The sequence below is a fragment of the Dicentrarchus labrax genome, unplaced genomic scaffold, assembly GCF_905237075.1.
Source record: "Dicentrarchus labrax unplaced genomic scaffold, dlabrax2021, whole genome shotgun sequence".
Classification (NCBI taxonomy): domain Eukaryota; kingdom Metazoa; phylum Chordata; class Actinopteri; family Moronidae; genus Dicentrarchus; species Dicentrarchus labrax.
The window spans coordinates 5850819-5870443 of record NW_026136714.1 but is presented as its reverse complement, the minus strand read 5'-3'; the positions used below and the strand labels follow the sequence as shown (position 1 = coordinate 5870443).

The 19625-nt window shown below is 39.9% G+C and overlaps 1 protein-coding gene across 2 annotated transcripts in view; it reads left to right on the top strand.

Annotated features, from left to right (window-relative positions):
* The first annotated feature begins 13652 nt into the window (after nt 1-13652).
* Nucleotides 13653-19625, top strand: part of edil3a (EGF-like repeats and discoidin I-like domains 3a) — a 105483-nt gene continuing 99510 nt past the window's right edge. The window contains exon 1 of one of the 2 annotated variants that reach the window (XM_051423770.1): nt 13653-14050. In XM_051423770.1, coding sequence (XP_051279730.1) covers nt 13987-14050 — 64 coding nt within the window. In that variant the 5' untranslated portion in view covers nt 13653-13986. The remainder of the gene's footprint in view (nt 14051-19625) is intronic. The other variant, XM_051423769.1, reaches the window with a different exon arrangement.

The window sequence follows — 19625 nt, the reverse complement described above, 5'->3', positions numbered from 1 at the left end:
TAACATCTCTATTATTTTTTATGTGTGTCCTCAGTTATTTTTTTGTGATATTTGAATTGCTGCTTCCTGTATATTGTATTGTATTGTGTATTGTGGATGGCTTATTTCTGGGCTGAGGATGAGCAAGCCAAACTGCATAAAAAGCAATAGGTAGGCATATAATGTTCAAAGCACACAACACCACACAGTGTTATTTTAAGTTTTAAAATGTCCTATTTGTTGGCTTATTGGCAAAAAGGCAATTATAGCCAAATGAATATGTCTTAATGGAACAATAAGGCATCATTGAAGGAAACTTAAAAGACAACTCCACCGACTAAATTATATAAAAGATCAAAATTGATGCCGCAAAACCAGATATACATATTCTTCATTCCACACATTGTCCTTCCTTGTCAACACCTAGTATCTACATTTCCCACAATGCAGCTCAGCCAGCGACAGTTTGGTCAGAGATTTGGTTGTGTTGTGCTAGTCATGGCTAATGTAGTCTCAAACTGCTAGACTACGTAGGTCACACACTAACCCCACACCTCCAGATTTGTTTTCACTTTTCACTTTCAAACTTGTAGTCTGCTCCGACCAACGTTGGATTTCCCTTTTCCTCCATTTGATCTTTATGTTTAATTTCCAACCACAGAAATAACTCTGGTCAAGTTATTACCCGCCTTGAAGTTTATCCTGCAGGCATCCTTGATGTTTACCAGCAGGAGGCAAAAATATGAGTGTGATAATTATAATAATAATATGTAATGCAGTAACATGTACTCTGTTTTCTAACCTTAGGTAAGAAATCACTTGCAAGATTACCTGTGCACTGCAGACTTTTGATGACAGCCTGCAAATACTTCCAGAGAAAATGTTAACATTACAACAGAACACATAAAACAAATACAAAATAATCACACTATCACAAAAGTAAAGCATGGCTATAACAAATTGTCATTACCGCGATGATTTCAACAATTACTTCTAAAAAATATATGCTAAGTAGACTCATATAATAACGTTTGAGTTCATTTTTCATTATTCTTATTATTTTGACACAATTCTTGAAAGCCGAGTTGATACTCCAGGTGGGAATAACCCAAACTGCAGCTAGAGCCATTCATTATTCATACTTTCTTTTCAATGCCGTAGGGAAAACATCAGTCAAACTAAAGAAAGCAAGTGAACTGTAGACAGTCTCTTTCAAGGCATCTATTCATTTTCACCTCAGATGAACTTTATCTTTTGCCCTAAGTAGTTTTATAGATTATACAGAATTACAGCGTGACCCTGTGGTCTGGTGAGTGGATGATACCTGACACAACTCTTTTTTTAAGTGCTACATGTTCCCATTGTAATGGTAAATTCAATTTCTTTGTTTCAGCCACGACAGATGCCCAACCTCCCCCTTCCTAACACAAGATGCCAGGTCCTTTTGTGTTTTGTAGATTGTGATGTCTGGACTCGGCTTTGCACCTGAATGCAAGAACCTGCAGGACACCTCAGAGTTGGAACACACCAGCGGGGGGTCTGCCACGATGCCTGCAGTGGGCAGAGGGGTGTGAAAGCACTTCCTGGAGGGCCAGACCCCTACAGCAGACAAAGGGGTGTGAAAGAGGTGGTCCTCAGGTATAAATGTTTAGATCTCCCCATATTTGGGGCCTTTCTTCATCTTTGACCGCTTGCGTGCTGATTGATCTTTTCTTTGTAAAGAAAATAAAACCTTGTCGGCCGGCAGAAGTTCTCTATTTCATTCTTCACCAGCAGCAGAGAGATTTCCACAACACCATGCAGTCTGACCTACGACAGATGCAGGGATGTCTCTCCTGGGTGACAATTCTTTGGAAAAAAGACTTAAAAGAGAGACCTTGACAGACGCACTGACAGGAAACGAGAGAGAGGGCTCCATCGCCTTCAGTGTCAGACATGTTTATATGTTGGTACTGTGTTTGTGAGGGAAGCATGAGAGACAGAAGAGCAGGCAAACAGAAATCTAATGAGAAGGTAGGATCCCATAAACAAGAATCAGACTTATTGGCTAGTCTTTAAAAATTTGCTTTATTTTAGATAAAACACTGAGTGTTCAGAGGAGAGGTTCAGAGGTGACAGGTAAACAGAACAGTTACTCATCTGCTGTGTTGACAGTGAGATGTTGTGTGTCAACAGGGAAATTATTTTCTCTAAAAAAGAAAAGCTTTGGGGATTTAGACCGCTATATCTCTGGGTATCTGATGTTCTCACAGTAGTGTTTTGCTGTCCAAATTGTTGTCATCAAAACTGCCTTTTATCCCATTAATAGTTTTGTTCTCAAATTTCTATTCCAATTATAAAACCTCATAGGTACTTGTGCAATATCGTCAGTGCCCCTTCCTTTGCATCCACATTGTGTGTGTACCATATTTGGGAAAAAAGAAATGGATACCTTTGATATTCCTCCTATGAGTTTTCTGTTGCTATGCCACGACTATTTATCTTCTTTTCCTTATCTTAAAAGTGTATTATTATGCACTTAAACACACACACATTCACACACTCACATGTCAACACCACGTCTGAAAACAAAAACCGTGTACATTTCCCAAAAGCAAGTAGATATCACACTCAAATGAAAAGAAGTTGCAGTCCCTCAGATAGAACAAAAACACAAAGTGTAACTCCCCAAAGTCTTGTGCTCACTAGCGCTGCCAACTTTTCATGAGAAAACAAGAGAGAGAGTCAAACACATGGAGCCTGCATAGTTTTGTTGCATGCAAACTTTGCTTCGTCTCAGGTCAGTGGTTCCTATTGTGTGGGTCACTATACAGTGCTTCCACACACAGTGCACCCCAATTTTCTATTCTGTCCATTCAGTTTGTTTTTGTTCTAGTTCAGCTGAACATGTGATTAATGAGGTTAACTTTTTTCTAGCTCACCCCCAAAGGAGAACAACCAGCAAGGGCACTAAGTGGAATGAAATGCTTTTTATATTTGTTTTTCATTTCCTGGCATCATTAAAAGCAGAACAAATGGTAAAATTCCATATTGTGGCTCTATAACATTTCATGTCCATAGCAGATGTATGTTGAGTATAACCAATGTGAAATATAAACAATCAATCAACAACAACAAAACCAAAGAAACAAAGAGAAAAAAAGCTCATGTGAGCCCTTCCTGGCCTTTAACGGCTCATTTTTTTGTGGAATACATGACCAGCCAGAGGAATCTCTTTGGGAAGGGAGCGGGAGTACATAGTATACTTACTGCAATTAGGCAAGGAGCTGAACTGAACTGAATCTGGACCTGTGTTTGGATTGTAGATTGTATTTCGTTTTTGGCGTGAAAAATGTGAGCGGATTTTCAAAATATAGTCAAATCTATTCCATGCTTTCCTTGAATCCAGTGGATCTACTTTACATTGAGGTTATTCACAGTCAACTTGTTCCCCTAATGGACAAGAAGAAAATCACATCTTCTGTGTTCTTGTGGTTTCTGATCTGGGTATGTTATACTGTACAAAATGTATGTTGCAATGAAAAATAATCCAAGAAGAGAAAAAGAGAAGGCACTCGACAATAATGCGTAAAATTGTGCTTTGTTTCTTTGTAGGGTTTCCATTTAATTAAACATTGAGTGTTGAACCATTCACGGTTTATAACTGTGTTTATTGTCTAGGCTGTGGTAGAACAGACACTCTCTTGCCAAGTACTGGCGTCAGATTCAGATCAAAGCACCTTATTTGTGCTCCTGATTACATGTTGACCTAGAACTGACATTCGAAAAGATTCAGTCCCTGTATACAGTACTTGTGTCTCTGTGTGTCTGTGTTCACACCTTTCTAACTGAAATATGTAAATGAGTGTAAATATCAACCCACTGTAATGTAACCCATGAGTGTAATTTACTGTGGTAAAGATGCAGAACAATATGCATTTGTCTGTTTATCTCCTACATGCCCCCTGAGATACTTGTTTTCTATGTAGACCTATGTGGGTGGTGGTAGTGGGGACTCAGGAGAGACCTTTTACCCGTTCAGGTTCTGCTATACTTATGGGCCCGCTTTGATTCAGAGTAGTTGATGTGGGTGGCCCTGCAAAATGATCATTCGAAGCCCTTGTTTTAAATGCAGCAGTTGCTGGTAGGACGTGCCTGAGTGCAGGTTTTGTTTGTTGAGTCTTAACTCTGTCAAAGATTAAAGAACTTATTTTTAATGTGTTTCTATGTGAGTGTTGGCAAGTTATTTTCTAATTTACATGTGGCCAGACTTTTCAAATTAATTTATTCAAGTCAAAATAGTGTCATATATACTATCTGTTAATTACATAATTAGATTTTTTAGTGTTTGCTGGAACATGTTTGCTGATAATTACAACATGGTGTAAATGACAGTTTATATTTATGATGAGATTGTACAATTACAATTTTAAAACAGCCGTGACAAAAAGAAAACCATTATTTTCTGGTGCATTAAACCTTATACTGTACATTTGTAAGGAAAGTTTGTCTCCATTTTTTTTAACCACTTTACTGCAGTGCTAGGCTGATGCTAATTGAACTGTATCCAAATTCATTAGAAATAATTGTCCTTGTATTGTCAGTTAGCATTTTCACATCTTGTGAAAGGCTAAAATCTCCTTATTGATGGGGAAAAGCGGATTTCGTATAGCCAGCTTCGCTTCCACCAGCAGTGAGCTAATTACCCCATAGTGTGCTCGGCTCCCACAGCTGTTTTCCAGATCTCTAAGGGAAAAAGAAACAAAATTTGGAAGGCTTACGCTGCTCAAAGATGGCTCTTGAATTGGAATGGAAAAATGTCAAGTGTACTGCTTGGTAAAAAGGGGGGGAGGATGAGAAAATTGAAAATCCTCTTTCGCCTAGCAAAGAGTTTCTCCCTGTCTGACAGAGGCACAGCCAAGACAATCCCTTGTGTAACCTCTGAATTATTTACATATTCCAGTGGGGTGCATAAACATTACTTTTATATGCTTGGCTGGGTGAGAATGGACACAAACATTCCTTGACAGCTATCATCTTACAGTGTTCAGCCTCATGTGATGGTGGAAGAATCCATAGAGAAAATGGGGACAGTATCCGCAAGCAGGGTCAATATATTGATCGTCACCCAGGGACCAATGGTACTGTCATGTCAATGGCCATCCTAGGTCCGCTTAACTTATTGATCATTTAATAGTTTTTGCCAAGGCACTCAATGCTGATGCAGGAATTAATCCTTCTACCTTCCCACTGTCTCTACAAATACGCCTACAGAGTGAAAAATGTCAGGCCATTGAACTTTTGATTGGTTTCAACTTAAAGTGTTTTATTTTTTTTTATCTTATTAAGATTGAAAACCAAAATAAGTTCTGCTCTGGATGATTACCTACCATGAAAAGACAGCTTTTAAAGGATTCTGGTCTCCAGGGCACTGTTCTCTATCAATACCAGTTAAAGCAATGTCTCTGTAGCATACTAATACAAGGGCATTGGATTGTCGAACATACCCATATGCTTGTTTCCATTATAAATGAGGTCCTTAGTTTGGGATGCACATCAAAAGAGAAAATAACCTTGGGTTGTTCTCAGCTCCTTTCTTTTTCCTGTCTGTTTTATTTTTCAAAACACTTGTCAACTTAACTTTCTTTGTCAGTTATTGACCCGTTAAATATACTCTTTGCTTACGCATTCAATAATATAGTTTGCACTCGTTGAGTTTCGTAAATGTTTGCAAGTAAAAGTTCATCTGATCTGACCATCCTCCCACAAATAATGGAACAATACAATTAAAATAAGAGCAGAACTGACATTTAGCATTCTGCGACATTTGCCATTATAGTTTGTCACCACCTTCCTCAAGTTAATCAATAATTCAACTTAGGAAAAAAAAAAAGTTTTCACACACGTGACTGAGTAAACACTGTGATGCTGTTTGTTGTTTACTCTCTATAAATGGAAGCTTGATGTAAAGTGTCACCGCTTGTTTCTCTCTTTCATCTCCTCCTTTTCCACCCACATAGTGACTGCATCTGCTTTGGCGTAAGATGTATCATCATCATCGTGCCCAGGCTGTGAGAAAAACAGCTTTATGAGTGCTCAGAGGCACAGAAACATTTACTCATACTTTGAGTCCAAAGTTTAAAATATTTGAAATGAACTATTTTCAAGAGAAAAGAGCCACCAGACAGCCAGCTCATTACCTCCGACTACAGTTCCTTCTCAGTGTTGTGGCTTTGGAATCCGTCCGAAACCTTTGAGAAAAGATTAGATTAGATTAGATTTCTGGGTTAATGTCTAAAACAATGTGTACACTACAAAATAAGATACTTTTGGTTGGTTTTATATTTATTTAATGATAAAGGAATCACTGTCTGTACACTAAACGGCTAGCATGGTTCTTTAGAAAAGAAATAAAATCTCCCTACTAGCATCTCTAAGATCACTAATTGACACAATTGAAAACAGGCATTTAATCAAAAAGTGTGAAAATGACGGTTTGTTGGTTTACATGAACATTTTTGGATGGAACACAGAGCAGATTGCACTGGCAGGAAGTCAGACGCAGAAACGGCATAGAGAATCCGGTTAATTTCCAAAATAAAATACCAACAGTTGCTCAACAGTTTCACATACATCAACATTGTGGCACCAGACCAGAAGTCAGAGCATCAGAGGCAGGTTAGATTATATTTTAAGCAAATAATCACACTATTTTGTATCCTTTTTAAATACAAAATACAAAAGTAAACAACATATGGCAGACAACACGCACTGAAGCAGACGCAACAGTATAGAGCCGTGCCCGGTGGAATTTCGGGGTTAGTCTGAATCAGTTGCCAGGTAATCAGACTCCAGGAAGTTACTGGTCCTGGCCAAGCAATAGTCCAGCACACAACCTCCCATATAATGGTGAATGGTGCTGGAAGGCAGATTTTGTTGGACAAAGCCAGGCCCCTTGTTTGCAATCTTTAGCTTAGTTTGTCAGCTGCTGGTGTACCCTTCATGTTTAGCACACAGACATGAGAGTGGTATCAATCTTTTCATCTAATGAAAATGAACAACCACATTGCCCAAAACATGAAACTTTCCCCTGAATTTCTCATCTCTGACATTATGCTCAACCATATTTCAGACAAGGTGTCTATATGAGATTATAAAATGGCATTTACAGTGTAATGCACTTTACATAGACAGTTCATCATATTGGTGAAATGGTCAGTTTAGGCAGCCATTGCAGTATTTAACATTCTTTAGCATTATTTTAGGCATACCATAAAACAGGATGTTTTGTTGTCTATGTGGCCTTTTTATGACACTTTAAATAGTACACACACGGTCACAAGCAAATAATCCACGTGCACGCCTACGCAACAAGCAATAAACACACAAATACACATTAATGCGATTCAGAAATTCCTTTTGTGTGCAGCTTAATAATATGTGAGACCCTCCGGGTGTCAGTAAATACTTTCTATGGTTCCACTGGAACACACGCCTTGAGTAGCCTCAGTAAATGGTTTTATAAGCAGTTCACTGAAGCATGATGTCTCCTTACCTGAAACCCCTTACCATTATCCCTCACATATTACCACTGATACAATTTATTTTCAGGCAATTGTGGCACAGGCCAATGATCCCCTTGATTGATTCTATTGCTTTGGCTAAAAATGTGCTCTCACTCTTCAAAGAGAGTGAGTCACCCATGTGTCTATGTCCAAGGCATGGACTTCTCAGCAAACCTCTGCGAACTCTCACATTAGGAAAAGCCCAAGTTCTTTGTGACTCAAGTTTTCTCCAGATATTTTTGGTTTTGGCTGAATAGACTTTAAGAGGTTTGTCTAGACTGAGGTTAGTGCAGAGGGCAAACAAGGGACCAGCTCTTATTGCTTATTGCTGAAAAGCAAACTTCAAACAAGATTTATTATTACTGCTGACACTGAAAAAGTATTGCCTTTAATCACTCTTGTCAGAGAGAGTATTCATGAGGAATACCTACATTTGTGTTCCTGTTTCATAACAAAGCACACAGTTATATCGTTTTCAAACTCACTAAAGAAGACCACAGGTATCAAATAAATACATTACTACTATATTAAATGTCTTTCACTCCCCCCATCTCAGATTGCCTGCATGTATTTATGTTTACAGCTCAAAAGATGCAAAGCAGAGCAGAGCCAACTACCTCAGATTACTGTGGCAGTTGATTTGATCATACTGCCAGCAATGGAACAGTTGATTGATTAAAATGCTGATCAAATAAAAACAAATAAGCTGTAATTAACTTAATTCACCCAAGATCCCTACAAAACAAGGTTGCACTTTTAATCAGCAAAGACTCCTTCCTTTTAGTGGACATTTAGCTGATTGCCGATTCTAATAGTTAACAACTACAGATTAGCGATGGGAGGGAAGAGGTGGTGCATATGTTTGCTCATATTTTTGATGATCAGGGTGGAGGAGGTGGAGGATGGGAGGACTTCCTCATAACTTACATTGTTACATTATAAATCCTGCTGTCTCACGCAGGTGAGCTGTGTATTGATCTTTACAGAAGAAATATAGTCCTTCGAAGCCATTTGCCTTTGTTGATATGTGGCATTGTAGTGTGGAAAATGAGTTGCAGGGACTCACAGACTTAAAGAACCACTTCTCAGCATAACCGTGCTTTTCCATTTTCACTATAGTCTGTTTTTTATGTTTGTATCAAAAATAATAGTTGTGTTTGTCATGATTGCAGTGCGTGCTTACGCAGGCATTGAAGTTAAGTCCTCAGTAAAGGGTTGAGTGCCTTCTCTACAAATTGTTCTTCAGTCCCAAGCCTCAGCCAGTGAAGAAAATATTTGCTCAATGTAAGAAAAATAACTGTTAAATCTTAAACTTGCAGGTAAAAGTCGATCCTTGAGCTCAGCAGTTATATAACACAAACAAAATCTGAACGTGTCAATACTCAAGGCTAGATACCTTTAAGCAAACTATAATCAAAATGGAATCCTGAAAATCTGGATAAATGAAGCTGTCTGTAATTGAAAGCTGCATTAAGCCCAACAAAAAAATTTAGTCTGTTAAAATAACACCCTGCTAAGTCTTCTTGATTCTAGGAATCTGTGGAGTTAAGTTAAAAGGAGCCTTGCTGAGCTAGACAAAGAATATTTGATTGTTTGAAACATTTGTTTTTGCATCCTAAATTTGATGATTATTGCTGTCTTCAGCTGTTGCAGTGATGCCTCTCTGAAATTAAGTTATTTTCAGACACACACTGATACTGTACAGAATTAAAGACTAAAGAAAGAGTGAATGACTGCCATTGATGCAGATGTATGTATATAATTACTTGCACACTACTCATTAAGTCAGATCTGTTAGCTGTTATATCACAACATGTAGATCTTAACAGTACTTAAAGGCTAAATTCCTAATAATTAAAAAATGAGAATAATCTATAAGAAGCAAAATTAAGACTAGTTTAAAAGCTCATGTCATTCATTCAGTAGAACCTGATATATATCACTCTATTATGCATTCAGCACAAACTGACAAAAACGCCGTAGAGTGGAACGTCAGTGGAGCATAGCTGACTACTCAGCAAATACAGCTGCCCGATATTATAATTCTCCAATCGTAGTTTAAATAAGAAATGCGGGGCTCTGAATGTGGAGGCTCAGGCCAGTGTTTCAGGCAACCACCAGATTGCTGCTTTGGACCTAAACGTAGTGGAAACAGATGGGATGGGGTGCACAGTAGCAGATCATCGTTATTATGGTCACACAGTGGGGGCGAGCTATGGAAAATGTTCCTTGTGATGCAATGCATCATGGTTCATTCACCCTAGAAAACTAAAAAGAAGTGGATGACATTGTGAAAGTACAACAAATTGATATACTTTGGATGTGAATGCAATATCTTGACAGCTGTTTCTGTTCATTTTTATTATTTAGAGATGAAATACCCTGTGCTATTATAGCAGTTGTGCAATTTGTCTGATTTTCAATGACAACATGCCCAAATGCTCAAAGTAGTTTTATTTTAAACATCACAATCATAGCTCAATCAAAACCTCATTTTCGGTGCATTTGTAATGTTAGCACTCAGCCTGTTTGCTGCAGAAAAAGTATAATAATGCAGCAGAATGACAAAGAGAGGGAAAGCATGGGCTGATGCCAGTGGTATCAACGGCCTGGGACTAACAGAAGAGGAGAGAAATAGAGGAGCCTGCTGGGGGAACACATAACTCCGCTCTATGTCCCAATGCTGAGAGAAGAAGGGAAAAGAAGATACAATGCAATATTCTCTTTGGAATTAATTCACTGTCTCTTCTCCAAGAGCATCTAATTTAGTGTTGCTTGCCTTTCTTACTGTCTCAATCTGCCCCTCGCTCTCTCTGTCTCTCCCACTTTCTTCATCCATCTCCTTTACTATCTCGTTGTTTCCATCCTGCTCTGCGCCGCCCGCCCCACCACCACCGCCATCACCACCCTTCTAACCACCACCACCACTCCTCTTCCTTTACTGTCTCTCGTGCTCTCTTTCTCTGCCTTAGGCCTTTGTTAGACTGTCTTTGTGGCGAGTGCAGAGAGAAAGAGGGAGGCCTTGAACACGACTCAAGCAGTCTGATTGGGAGGGAGAGCCCGAGAACCTGGAGACATGGGAGATGAGAGAGGGAGCGAGTGGATATGAAAAACCTCTTCTCCCCCTGTGAGAAACAGAGGGAATGGGAAAGGAAAGGGAGCGTACAGATAGAAACACAGACAGGCAAGGAAGAAAAAAGTGGTTATCCCCTTATCCAGTGTTTTTAAAGAAGTTAACCTCATTAAAATTGTGGTTATGAAAATGCTGAGGGCACGGTAGATAATAAAGCCTCATGCCAATAGTACATTCTCAGTCTGAATTCATAGATTCTTCACCAATGAAGTTTCAATTTGAGATTATGTCTGCATCCTTAAGGTGCTTTAGCCCCCCTCCCCACCATCCATTTGGATGAAAGGATAACATCTCTGTGCCCTTCAAGGTGTGGATTATTGCTGGAGGAGAAAAAGTGGCCACTCCTCTCCAACTCTGTAACTTTTGCTAGAAATAAAAACATGGCGCCAGTTTCTAGTGGCTGAAATAAAAACAGCAGTAAATGAGTCAAATATGAGAAGGTCACTGTGTTTTCCAGCCCGTTGCTCATCCTAAATGGGTCCCCGTGGCCTAAATGAGGATGGATGTGAGCCGAAGAGGAATCACTGGTCTGAGCTGCAGCCTCTCGACAAGCCAAGGGAAAAACAAGGGCAAAGGGGATGAGAAGAGTCAAGTTTGTAGACTGGACTGGCTGTGGTGAGGTTTAGATGCACCAGTGGTGGTGGATTTACAGAATACAGTTGTAGGAGCAGTTCAGTGTGTGGGCTGGCAGCGAAGACTAGGAGGAGGTCAAGGGGCCTGTACTTGTGTACAGATTTACCAGCACGCCTCTGTGTTGGTGACCAATCCTCTCTGATCTGTTGTTTGATTTTTTTCTCACTCTCTGGCACAGATGAAACTGAAGCCTAATGAGGCGTTTTGTGTCTGTTTTATGATTGTAAATGAAAAAAGGGTATTATATTTATCTAATTTAAGAAGTTAATTTTTAATCCAACTGCAAACAAAAGGTAAATACCAGTAAAATAACACCATTTTATTGATGTCTTGATATGCAGGATTAGCATAAGATATTCTCAGTGGAACTTGTACTCAAAGATTGTAACCAGTTGTTGTTTTATTCTCATTAATAATCCTCCTTAGTGATAATACGTTGTAAAGAGATCACATTTCCACTAAGGATGATCTGCTATGGAGACAGAAACCCGAAACAAGGGGAGGTGCTGTGATCATAGGAATAGAGGGTGGTGTCTCATTAAGATGATAGGAGACTTTACTGTGGGCACTGCGGATGATTTATAGGTCTTGACCAAGTGCATACACTTATAGGTCTCTATCTGCATTAAACCATAAGACACTTGATATCTTCCATGATTCATTATTAGGAGCCTGAAAACACCTCAAGGTCAGACTGATAGCTACGGGATGTTGGATGATGACATCAGCTTAAAGTCTGAGCTTTGCCCTGCTCTTACTTACTTACTCTTACAATTTTGGAACATTCTCACTAAAATAGAAACCGAGATCACAAGTATTAAATGGTGTTCCTTAAAAATGATGCATTCTCCCTATCGACCAAGTACTGGCCGGATGACACCTGAGGAGGACATCAAATCTAGAATTGCATGTCCTTGCAAGAGGAGACCATTGTTCTAACCAACATCTTAACAATTTCAAAACAAAAAATAGTTCCTCATTTGTTCCGTCATTGTAGTCCCCAGCATGGGTTAATTACTTTTACTTTGAAATCTCCAAAGTGCAATTGTCAGATTAATTTAACCCCCAAGTTCAAAATCCAATCAGTGGTGGCTGAAATATCACACATGGCACATCAACAATCAGTGTGAGGCCACCCTTGTGGAAATAATCTAATTTTGAAAATGCCAGCGCTCAGGGAGAAACCTACAGCAGTTTACATTCTGGCTTCATCAGTGCCTTGTCAGTGGTGTCTGAATGGATGGATGGATGAAATCCCAAGCTGGTCATCAGGATCAACCTTTCAGTAAGATCATGTTTCATTTCTCTAAGGAGCTGAAGTGACTTTTAAAAAGAAGTTTATGGTGGTGCAGGCCATGAAATTGTCTCCATTGGTTCTCCTGGCATTCATGGAATCATAATAAGCATGTCACAGCGTGGGCACACATTTTACTGTTTATATCTTTGAAATCAAAGTTGTTATCACACTGTGTTTTAGTGACCATAACAGCACGCCTGTATATTTCAGAAACAACAGATAATATGTTGTTCTTATGTTGTTCATAAGTGACTTTTCTTACACTGTATTAACATACCCTATTGACATTACAGAATCTCCTACTTTAATCATTTGGGTTGGAATTCTGGTTCAAGATCTGCACTTTAAAACTCAACAAGGCTTTCCAGAGAAAAGGAACCTGAACTGCTATCCAACTTCCTCGGGCTTGAAACGGAAGCCATGGGGAGTAAAAAAAAAAAAAAAAAGAGGTTAAGGAAAGGCTGAAGAGGCTGATTATACGCAATTTAAAGTCCCGAGCCGGCAGGGGTTTTTGGAAGTGCTCTTCAGGAGGAGGGGGAGGAGGAGGTGAAGGGAGGAGGAGGAAGAGCAGTCTCCACCAGCGTGACAGCGCCCCAGTCGGTTTACTGTGACCGACCGTGAAGCGCACATCCTCCAGCGAGCCAAACGGACTGTCCTTGAAGCTGCGTCAGTGTGCACCGCCTAGCCGGGATGTCAGATGATTGTACCTTCAAAACAAAAACGTACCCACGCCCCCCTTCTTTTTCTACTTTGAAGAAAAAAAAAAAGAAATACGCATGGATTTATATATGTCATTACATTTTAAAAAGTGCATTATAGGTTATTAGTGAAATTTGCAGAAGCCCTCGCAGCTCTTTTGATGCACTGACAAAACATTTGAAATAAAATACTACCCGTAAAACACAATACAATAACCCTTTTTTTTGCATGATTTTGAATCAAATGCAGCCTATTTCAAATAAATAAAATAAAAAAAAAAAAATAAAAAAAACCAAATGTTTTATTTTGGAAGTCATAGCCGGAAGTGGTGATTCACCTCACTCACGCAGGGTTGACAGTAGCTGTCCGGGAGCGTTGAGCGCACACGTCGCTCTCTCCACTACATCGCACCACTGCGGTAGGAGCGCGGAAGGCAGCAGCGGAGGGGGACCCTGCAGGCGCACTTCACTTGCTCCTGCACGAAGAAAAAAGGCAAACAAACATCCAGGAGGCGAGTGTATCTCTCTGCCGACTTTATCACAGAGGAGGACTTTACCTGTCAGGACATATAATAACACCTCCCAGGGCAAATCCTACAGCCTAGAGAGAGCGCAGGAGGGAGAACTTTTGGCTATTGCTCCGCGATTATTAACCACCGTCTCCGTAACCTTGGAAGTCAGACCTGTTCATCGTGAGAGAGGATGGGACCGCTACTCCTTTCCATCGCTCTGTGTTTGAGCGCCGCTGTCCCGCAGCGTGTGAAAGGTGAGTGGAAAAGTGACTGGCTGTCATTATCGCTGTCAAAACATTTCTAACACGACCAGCCCTTTAGCGTGGGAGTACCACAAACTGATCAATCCAGCATCTTTCGCCTGTGACCAAGTGAATTGATTTTTTTTTTTTTTTTTTTTAACGGGGGAGCCCACATGAATAGCAGAGCAAAATGTAATGTGCGTCTATGGAGAGCCTGTGTTGTTTGCGGAAAAAGCCTGGCAGCACGGTTTGGTAATAGAAAACTACGTCTTAATGAGTGCACGGCTGGTTCACTTGTGTTTAAAGGCCACTTGTTTGAGTGAAAGAAACAGATCATTCTTGTTTTTTATTTTTTTTATCCGTGCGTAATTTCTCTGTGATAAGGGCCAAATCAGTCCGTGCATCAGGCGCGCACATTTAAGGGAGAAATGTGCACTGCTCCAGTGTTTTGTGCGCCCTCACAGTGATAATCTTCTCCTCTGTGATGCTTCCACAGGATACAAAGAAGCCGTGCGTCCAGATCGATTAAGACATAAAGGACGTCACTTTCCCTTCTTTAACAAACTGGATTAGGAATAAAAGATAAGGATATGGAAAGATTTCAGGCATGTGGGCTTCAGACAGACCTAGATGCTATCACTTAGAGGAGATCTGTTAGAGAGCCTCCTGTATTGGTTGCATTTCGGTACCATTATTGACTAGGATGTCACAGGGGGAAGGTCAATTGCAACTCTAATGTAGTCTTACCAAAAAAGACTGCCTTATGTAGCCAGGAGATTGTTGAAAGCTTCACCTGACCCACTGGATCTGCGTTCAAATTATTTCACACCCTCCTCGTTCTCCTCTTTTTCCTCTGCCCGTCCAGTTTTCTGGCGATGGGAATATTTAAGCTTTTGCCTGCTGTATTTTTTTCCCCCCATGAACAGTGCAGAGCAGTATGGGATTTGTGTAAAGAAAGCAATAAAGCCCTTATGGAAGTGGGTCACTTCATCCTCCCTGTCTGTATTCATTTAGCAACATGCTTGCCTCAGGAGTCACACATGTCAGACAGACCTCTGTCTCTACACCAGGAGAGTGCCTTAAGCAGACTTTCTAAGGCTACTTAAGCCTCGCAGTGTCAACTCAGAGTCAGCCGTTACAAGATGTAATACTCCCTGGTAGACTGGCATAATGAATGCAGAGAAGAAGCAGGGAGCCGTGGTGCCTGTGGGTCGACTTGTTTCAAGGCTCAGTGAGTTAAAAATACACCCTGAACTTGTCCCTCAATTAATCATATCCCAGTTAAATTTGTGGTATTGTAAAGGGATTTTTGTCCATCTGTTTCCAAAACGGTGTACAGCTGTAACCTCATCCTCAGTGAGGACCTGGTTTTAGGAGCAGATGGAGGTGGATAGAGGGTGTTAACAATATCTGATCTGTGAGTGAGCATTCTTAGAGCTACAGTGGTCACCCTGGTAGCTATTTTAGCAACGTAACTGCTATGGGATGTTTTTTCTTTTTTCCAAAGAGTCCCAGAGTCAGCCTAAAAAAGGGGGTCCAAAGCTCCAACAGCATTCAAACTCCCGACCACAAAGAAAGAGATAGAAGGATTGCATTGTGATGATTAGAAATATTTTTGTAATTGTACAAAAGGCACATTATTCTTAACGTTTCCTCGTTACTCAAAGGTAGCAGGTGTCTTCAGGGACAGCAAACAAACACTCTATTGAGGATGTCACAGGGTCCCTCTGTCCACTGAAACAAATTGATGGGGTAGAGGCATTCGCCTTCAGGTAAAACAGTCTGCATTGTTCCAAGTCAGTGTGCAATACATCACTTCCTCTGGTTGGTTACTGGTGCTGACTCTCACACATTGTTTGGAATTCTGCCCGTCTGCCTGGACAAAAGCACATGACCGCACCATTGGGCCCCTCTGTATGGAAATGTAAGATGCTATTGTCCTTGTTTAGAGAGTCAGTTTTAATGAATTTTATGCATCTTAATTTTAGTCTCAGACTTGTTATAATGGCTGCGCAATTAAAGCATTTTAGGCAAATGGACAGCCATCTGGAGAGGCGATGTGATTGTCTGCTATTGGTGAATCATGATTTGTGTTAATATTGTTGGTCACTGTTCATTTCACTCAAAGATTTTACTCACCCAGCACAGTTGAGGAAGCTTGTCATTTCTAGAGTGATTTTGGGTTTAGATCGGTTCGATCAGTTGCTCATCACGCTCACAGACTGTGGATTCGTTGGTTTAACACTTGAGGCAAAGACTGACAGAAAGCTATTTTCTTGCTAGCAGCATCTGGTGCATTTGAATAAACAATCGACCTGGCTGGAAATGAGAGGGATGGGAATGTTGGCTGGATGTAACTTAAAACTGCTTGGGATATCATGGGACCGTGAAACACAGTGCAGACTAATTCACTTACATTTTCCTACAGTATATGCACTGTGGTCTATAATTGTCATGAGTTATTGATCACTGCAGATATATGATCTCACATCTGTAAACAAATGACTGCTGCAGTACAGTATTGGCTAGAGCTGTAGCGATTAGGTGATTAATTGATAAGTCAAATGACAAAATAGGACACAGCTAAACTTTGATCATTAATTTATCGTTGTTTGTCAGTTTTTAAAGTAAAAATTTGAAACATTTGCTGGTTAAATAAACTAATATGTGAGGATTTGGTGCTTTTCTTTGTCATAACTGATTGTAAACTGAATATTCTGGGGGGGTTGCACTGTTGGTCAAAGAAAACAAGCCATTTGAATTCATCACCTTAAGCTTCGGGAAGTTATAGCCCACACTTCTCTGTTTTCATTTTAAAGAAAAAACTATGAATTGAGAAACTAATTGTCAGATGAATCAATAATGGAACTTATCATTAGTTTTGTATTGGCCTTTTCTACAAAGATCTAAAAAGACCCTTTATACCCGTGGAGACACTATATATGACTAATTCAATTGATGAATTGTCCTTGGTTTACTGTAATGAAGTTATTCCAAGTCACCTGGTATCAACTATGCTGAATAGAAAAAAACTAGAGCTTTTTTTTGCAAAGAGTTTGGGGATATTAGATGTTACATGAATGCAGATGATAGCAATCTATTTAAAAGCTCATTACATTCAAGGGCCACTGAAGGTTATGGTTGATGTACAGGTGACTTTTAATAACAATGACTTGCAACCTACCTCTACAGTGCCCTTCACTCTGGTTTTAAATGGCATAGTCTTCAATCAGTCGAGAGAGGTCAGACCTCTGTCAGATCAGCAGCCATGATAACCAAAGGAATCAAAGCAACTCATTGGACGACAACCCATACATAAGGAAATGAAAAATGGTATATCAGAACATAGGAATCAGTCTTTCTATTAAAGCCTTCCCCCACTGCTGCAGTGACATTGGCTGCTGTCTTTATTTTTCTCATGTTTGTGGAACTTGATTGGGCTATTTATTGTCAGTGCAGATGTTCTTTAATCCCATTAATAATTGAAGGAGAGTTCATTTGTCTCTGATGCTGACAAGTTAATGGATACAGTGCCATTTGTCTTCGCTGTTGTCTGGCCTCTGTTGTCCTGCCTACATTTCATGCTTGACTTATTGGGAGGGCACTAGAGGGACGGTTATGGAGGTTGCAAGGACACACACTGAGCAAGTGCTTACCAAAGAACTTGAATATGACCCTGAGATGAGAACAGGCAGCATGGTGGTAAAATAAGTTGTTTGAGCCAACACACTATAATAAGCTTTCACATAGAGACAAAATGATTGTGTCACTGTTGTTTTATGTCTTTGTTTCCAATTTTCTCCCTTGTAATTGAGTGATCACCTGACTAGTCATAAGTGTCTTGCTCAACCAAAATATTGCTGTTGTGATGTACTATGCTTTAGCTCCAGTCGTAGATATTAAAGCTGACTTCAGGCTTATCAACTCTACATTCGTACATCAGAGAGTGAAAAGAAGCCGTGTTTAAGCACTTCACACAGAAAAAGACTAACACAAAGACTGATCAGCAGTAAAAATAGCCACTTTTCACACGTTTTTTCCCCCCTAATCTTTAAATCGATGTCTGATGTTTCTCTTCACAAAACTCTGGAAACATTGATTCCACATTTTCCCAGACATGTTAAAGGTCTAACGTTTACTAAAAGCAGCATGTAACATTATGACGGCTGGCTTAAGCAGCGATCTTCTTAGCATTCTATTAATGCCAGTGTCAAAATTCAGGCCGCGACTGTGTCAGGAAGAGAAAAAAAGCGGAAAGAGTGCTCTGAAACAGTAAAAAGATTATATGACTGTTTCGTTTGTAGTGTCATTTCATATTGAGTATACTTCACTTTTTCCAGCTAAGAACATGCAGCAGCCCCCTTTCATAGTTTGAGCATTCATAAGACCACATGCTGGTTTTAAGTAATCCCACTCGGTCACGATTAATGACTCAACTTCTGGAGGCATGGAGAGGCCCACAGTGCGGGCCCTGAGTGTGTGTGCAGCAAAAAAAAAGATAATGAAGTTTTATGATATCGTGTTTAAAGTACATGTACTATAACAACTGTAATATACAATATTTTGGGGGATTTTTCACAGGATGCAGGCTCACTACTTTCTTTTCTTAGGTCTTATAAAAAGAAATAAAATATGAAAAGATGTCCAAAGCCATCCAGACACAACACATTTTCACACTATTCAACATTACTGCACAATGGACAGTGACATTTGGCAGAACAGTGATCTAATGACTAGGGCTGGTACCAATATGTCACCAGTTTCTATTACTGCTGTCAAACGATTAAAATATTTCATCGCGATTAATCGCATTAATGTCTTTAATCTCTTATCAACATGGAAAAGTGGATCGGCTTGCTTTGTGCAAATGTTGTTTTTATTGAAAACAACATTGGCATATACTGTAGTGTTCAATTTCACACTAACATTCACACTTGGAGCAAATAATCTCTCACACAATGTAACACTGTCCATCAATAAAAGGATGTAAAAAATACTTTGTCACACAAACAGCCCCTTCAACAGCCCTTTCTAAGAGATCAAAACAGGGCGATACAAAATAAAATTACAAAGTGCACATGTAAGGTAAACTAGGACTCAGCCTATAGCGCAGTTAAACCATGGCTTAATACTTCTCAAGTTTGCTTTGAGCATAGCAGTCAGGCTACTGCTCTTTATTCACCAGAGGCTCATCAACCCAGCCTCTTATTTCAGAAAGAATGAACAGTAACGGTTACCAATAAAAGGTTTGTTCTTAGTTGTGGTATCCATGTGCTTCTGTCTGAAATCATCCATTGTTGCCTGGCTTTGACGAGGGGGCGGAGAATTGGCATCAGCTGTGCGCTTGGCCATCAAGTGGTATTTCAGACTGGACGTGCTGCGATGATAGCTCAGTTCGCAACGACAAAACACACAGATCACTTTGGTCTTGTCAATGGAACCATTTGGTTGCTAACGTTACTAGTTGTTGCAACAGCATGTGAAAAAAACTACAAAGTGTACTAGGCCAAAAAGAACGCTAATCTCGCAATTAAAAAAAATTACGCCGTTAAAATGGGTTTGCGTTAACGCCGTTAATAACGCGTTT